Below are 5,426 nucleotides of genomic sequence, written 5' to 3'. Positions count from 1 at the left end.
GGATCTGCCAGCCCTTTTTGGGGTGCTTGTCACAAGCCTGCACACCCCGTGCTGTCCCTCCATGGCTCTGCTGCCTTCTCAGCTGGGGCTGGGGGGGGCTGTCACGGCCTGCCTGGTGTTTGGACTTTGTTCCTTCCTGTCCCTTAATTTTTCCAAGTGCAGGGAGGGGACGATCCTCCCTCCCCAAGGACACGGAAGGCTGGTCTGGACTGTCCCCACCTCCCCAGCGAGGCTGGGCCCGCTGCCAGCGGTGGGGCCGTGGGGGTGTTATCGGGGCTGGGCCCCCTCCAGGACTGGTCCCTGTCCCCCCCCGTCCCCCCCCCGGGGCAGTATGATTACAGGGGGGGGCGCGCCTGCCCTGTGCCATGCCGATAGCGTGGCCGGAGGTGGGACGCCTGTCCTCGCACCAGCGGAGCTGGGGGGGCTCCCTGGGGAGCCGTCGCTTATCCCCGGGCAGGGACACCCCCCCCGGGAGCACCCTCAGCCTCCAGCATCCCTCCGTTATTTGTTGCAGGGGGCCGGCGCCATGGCCGAGGAGAAGTTGCCGAGCCCCGGCCGGGGCATCACGCCGCTGCAGCAGATGCTGGCCTCGGGGACGGGGGCCATCCTCACCTCCCTCTTCGGTGAGGACCACGGGGAGCAAGGGGGCGCCGGGGGGGGCTGGCACAGTCCGGCGTGGCTAAAGGATGTTGTCGTTTCAGTGACGCCGCTGGACGTGGTGAAGATACGGCTGCAGGCCCAGAGGACCCCCTTCTCCAAAGGTAACCCCGCTCGAGGCAGGGTGGGGGTCTCTGTCCGGCCCCCCCCGCCCTGGTTCAGCCAGCGAGCAGCCCACGTGGATGTCTCGGTTGGCAGAGCCGGTGGCGGGGATTTCTCGGCTCCCGAGCGTGGGGCCATCGCGAGGTGGCAGGTTACCATGGGCCCCTTGTCCTGATGGGCTCGGGGGGCCCCGCTGGGGGAGCCGGGCTGATGCTTGGCTCCGTCCTCCCCCCTCCACAGCCCTGTGCTGATGCTGAGCGGGGTCAGCGCTGTGCCCAGCAGCCCCCTGCCCGCTGGGGAGCGGGGCACAAGGGCTCAGCCCCCTTCGGCTGCTCACTCCTTCCCCTCCTGCCTTTGTACCTGTCTCCCCGCTGCTCCCCACAGCTTCCACAGGGCAGGAGAGACCCCATGGGTTCTGCCCCACCCCCCCCCGCCTGTCCCCCTCCCTGTGGGGTCAGCAGGCTGGGGCTGGTCCCAAGGGACTGGTTTGGTGACAATAGGGACTGCTTTGGGAAGTGGCTGCGGAGGCATCCAGCCCCTTCACCCATGGAGCTCTCCCACTGCCCAGCTCGGAGCTGTGGCACACGCGTGTGCCCCAGCCTGAGGAAGTGGCATGTCCCCCGTGTCATCGCTCAGCATGTCCCCGTTGTGTGTTTCAGCGTTGCCAGCACGGGCTGTGCCCTGGGGTGCTCAGCAAGCCACATGTGAGTATGCCCAGGGGCTCCGGGCAGCTCCTGACGCTGGTGGCTTTGCTCTCCCAAGCCTTGACCTCGGTTCGCTTCCCTGCTGGTGGCAGCTTGGGCTCCTCCGGCTGAGGGGACTTCCTTCTGGCGTGGGGGCTGCCATCATCCCCAGCCCCGCAGCTGCTCCTGCAGCCCTGCTTTGGGGCTGGCCGTGCAACATCCCCAGGGGTTCTTCTGGGGGTCTGTTGTACAACAAGCGTGGCTCTCTGTAGTCCTCCCGTCCTTGCCCTATCTTGTCACTCTGTCCTGTCATTACATCGAAGTCCCCTTGGATCTCCACTGTCCCGCTTGCTCCCTGCTGCTCGGTGTCCCTGTGCCTGGCCCGAGAGCATGGTGGGGGTGTCACACTGGCTCCCTGCAATGGCTCCCCACCATGCCGGGGCAGCAGAGCTGACGCTGAGCGAGGCATAAACCTCTCCTGCTGCTGGCAATGGCTCCTGCCGTGCCCCTGTCCCCACAGTGGGGCTGGATGCTCCCCACCCCATGGGTCTGGCTGTGGTCGGACCCTTGCTGGAGGGTTATCCCTCTCCTGGCCCTGGCTTGGGGCTGGTCCCCTCTGGGCTCAGGCATTGAGGGTTTGGCTTTCTCCTGGAAGATGTGGTGGTTTTGGGGATCAAACGGGCCGGGTGTGGGGCAGAGGGGAAGGGGTCTCCTGTCTAACTGTTGCCTCCCACCCCCCAGGGAAGTGTTTCCTCTACTGCAACGGCCTCATGGACCATCTGTACGTCTGCCAGAACGGCAACGGCTGCACCGCCTGGTACAAGGCCCCCACCCGCTTCAGCGGCACGCTGGTAGGGGCTGTGGGCACGGGCAGGGTGGGCAGGGGCCTCCCTGTTCCAGGAAGGGGGTCAGGGTGTTTGCTGGGGGGTGCTTGCCCATCGCCCCCCTCTAACCCTTCTCCCTGGTGCTCCGCTCTCTCCCCAGGACGCCTTCGTGAAGATCACACGCTACGAGGGCATCAGGTCTCTGTGGAGCGGCTTGCCCCCCACCCTGTGAGTTTGGACCCCGGTTGGGGGGGAGTCTGGGTGCTAACACCTGCCTGGGCACATGGGCATCCACCCCAAGTCTCCTGCCAGCCCCCAGGGAGGGCAGGTGTGCCACTAACACCCCTTGTCCTTGGCAGGGTCATGGCTGTGCCAGCCACCGTCATTTATTTCACCACCTACGACCAGCTCCGGGACTACCTGCACGCTCGGACGGGGAGCCGGGGGCACCACATCCCCTTGCTGGCCGGGGCACTCGCCAGGCGTGAGTACCCCTCCTCTCCAGGGCTCCCCTTGTGCCCACCCCGCGTCCCCGCAGGACAGCACAGCGGGTCTCTTGGCTGTTGGTGCCCACCTTTGGCGCATGGCTCTCCTGGCACGGCGATCGGATGGCTCCAGGACAGCTGCCGGAGCGGATGGCGCTGATGCCCGATGTCCCCTCCATTGCAGTGGGTGCTGTGACGGTCATCAGCCCCTTGGAACTCATCCGCACCAAGATGCAGTCGCGGCAGCTCAGCTACCGGGAGCTGGGAGTCTGCATCCAGTCGGCGGTGGCTCAGGACGGCTGGCTGTCCCTCTGGAGGGGCTGGGGACCCACCGTGCTGCGTGACGTCCCTTTCTCGGGTATGGCTGCGGGGGGACGGGGTGGCACTGGGAGATGGGGGGACGAACACGGGGCAGGGCAGCCCTGTGCGTGGTGAGGTTGGTGTGTCCAGGGTTCCTCACAGCACTGGTGTTTCTCACCTCCTCCCAGCTCTTTACTGGTTTAACTACGAGCTGGTGAGGGAATGGCTCTGCAGACAGGCCCGGCTGGAGGAGGCCACGTTCATGATCAGCTTCGCCTCCGGAGCCATCTCCGGGACGGTGAGTTTGGGATCTGCACCACGCAGGGGGTCGCTCAGCTGTCAGTAGTTGGGCAATGGCCCTCGTGGGGAGCAAGGGATAGGGCTGGGAGGTGACAGCAGAGCTGGCACTGGGCAGGGACAACGAGGACCCAGCTCACCGCCTGGCTGCTGGCCCCGCAGGTGGCTGCGGTGCTGACGCTGCCCTTCGATGTGGTCAAGACCCGGCGGCAGATTGAGCTGGGAGATGGCGAAGTGCACCCAGGTGAGGGGCTGGGCTCCCGGGGGGAGGGGGGGGGGGGGGCAACTGGGGCTCCCCAGTGGTACCTGGGCACCCCCAGACCCTCACCCGCTCCCCTCTCCCCGCAGTTGCAGCCTCCAAGCCTTCCTCCACCTGGCTCATCATGAGGCGCATCCGTGCTGAGTCTGGCACCCGGGGGCTGTTTGCAGGTAAGGCAGTGCCCCCCACCCCGGGCTGTGGGGTACAGGGGTGCCCTGGTGTCACCCAGGGGCTAACGGGGGCTGTCCTTTGCAGGCTTCCTGCCCCGTGTCATTAAGGTGGCACCCGCCTGCGCCATCATGATCAGCACCTACGAATTTGGCAAGACCTTCTTCCAGAAGCTGAACCAGGAGCGGCGGCTGCCTGGGTTGTGAGCCGGGGCTAGTGCAGGGCTGGATGTGGCTGGTGGCCTGCGGCGGGGGACAGGCTACCAACCCCACTCCCCACGAGGCTCCTCGGGGGCAGCGACCCGCGCTCGGCTCTGCAAAGCCCAAGTGCCTTCGTGCCACGCTCTGCCTCCCCCCTGCCTGCACCCTGAGGCAGGGCCAGCCCGGCCCCCTCTCCAGCCCCAGCCCCACTGGGGGACATCTGTGCCTGCTGCTGTGACACTGAGGGGGGGACATGGAGTCCCCCCCGCTCATCCCTTGAGGCTGGACAGATGCTGCTGCTGGATTCATGGACGCTCTGGTGATATCGGGGTTCCCTGGGGGACTCTGCAGGGCAGGAGATGGGAGCTGGGGCTCGGTCAAGGACCAAACCCTCAGGAGGGGCTTCTCTGCATTGCCTCCTTGGGGCCCCCCCAGCCCTGCTCCGGCCAGCCCCCTCTTGCCATCAGTCACACACAGCATCCCCTTGCCAGCACTGTGTGGCACGGGGATTCATCAGGACCCTCTCCCTGCCTCCGGACCTCTCCTGCCCCCCGTGTCCCTGTCCCCTGGCAGACCCTGGGCTTGGACCCTGCGTGGGGACAGACCTCGCTGCTGCTCCGGGGGCGGGGGGGGGGGGGGCGTAGGAGTTCTGGCAACAAACCTCTGCCTGTGCCCCCTCCCTTCACTGCGAGGACCTACCCCAGCCCCTGTGCCCGGTGTGGGCGCTGCCCCAGCTTGCTCCGGGATTCTAGGGGCGAATTTCTCTTATTTTCTTAAATAAAAGAAAAATATTGTTTGTCTCTTAGGGCAAGGATTTCTTGCCCTGCTCCCTGCCTCCTGGGGCTGTGGAGGACATCCCCACGGGTGACGGCCGTGTCCCTGCCGTGTGGGCACACTGCTGTCATCCACCAGGTCCTTGCTGGGGGACAACAGACAACAACTGGGGGGTAACAGACCCCAGGACCTCCCTGCTGCCCCCAGCAGCCGCCCCCTGTGGATGGGGCAGGGGCTGCCCTATCCTTGGGTGACCTGCTGTGTCCCAAAGGTGCTCTCCCTGCCCTGGTGCTCTGAGGGGGCTGGAGGAGGCTCACTAGACACACACACCCCCACACACACACCCCCCAGCATCCCTGCCTGGGACAGGGTCTCGTGGGTGGGGGCACAAGAGGTCTTTTCACCCCTTTTTCTCTCCTGACTGGTGGGGGGGCTCGTGGAGGCCAGCTCGACTTGCTGCGTTTATTGATTCCTTTTGCTCCAACAAGGCAGATGGGGCTGAATTAAAAACCAAAAAAACACCCCAAACAACCCGAAACCCAGAGAAGGATGGAAAGGGGGGGGGGGGGGGCGGCTTATCCCTGTCATGGGGATGCTGCTGCAAGGGGGGGACAGGCCAGCCCCCCTGCAGCACCTGGGTGCGAGGGGGGGGCCAGGGGGAGGCCGGGCACTAGAGG

The 5,426-nt window shown here is 66.1% G+C and overlaps 1 protein-coding gene across 4 annotated transcripts; it reads left to right on the top strand.

Moving 5' to 3' along the window:
• Positions 1–516: 516 nt before the first annotated feature.
• Positions 517–4,779, top strand: SLC25A39 (solute carrier family 25 member 39). 4 transcript variants are annotated; one of them, XM_074166973.1, is made up of 11 exons: positions 517–623; positions 702–761; positions 1,419–1,463; positions 2,184–2,293; positions 2,427–2,494; positions 2,626–2,750; positions 2,936–3,109; positions 3,240–3,349; positions 3,511–3,592; positions 3,697–3,777; positions 3,863–4,779. In XM_074166973.1, exons 1-11 carry the CDS (start codon positions 527–529, stop codon positions 3,979–3,981), a joined length of 1,071 nt encoding a protein of 356 aa, XP_074023074.1. In that variant the 5' UTR covers positions 517–526; the 3' UTR covers positions 3,982–4,779. The 4 variants fall into 4 exon arrangements, with proteins under 4 accessions (XP_074023074.1, XP_074023076.1, XP_074023073.1 ...); XM_074166972.1 differs by lacking the exon at positions 1,419–1,463 and adding an exon at positions 1,312–1,347 and having other exon boundaries at positions 527–623; positions 2,148–2,293; positions 3,511–3,582; positions 3,669–3,777; positions 3,863–4,778; XM_074166975.1 differs by lacking the exon at positions 1,419–1,463 and having other exon boundaries at positions 3,863–4,778.
• The last annotated feature ends 647 nt before the right edge of the window (positions 4,780–5,426 follow it).

Source organism: Numenius arquata, unplaced genomic scaffold, assembly GCF_964106895.1.
Source record: "Numenius arquata unplaced genomic scaffold, bNumArq3.hap1.1 HAP1_SCAFFOLD_1094, whole genome shotgun sequence".
Taxonomy (NCBI): domain Eukaryota; kingdom Metazoa; phylum Chordata; class Aves; order Charadriiformes; family Scolopacidae; genus Numenius; species Numenius arquata.
Note: the sequence above shows the minus strand (reverse complement) of the source record. Positions and strands in the feature narration are given on the sequence as shown.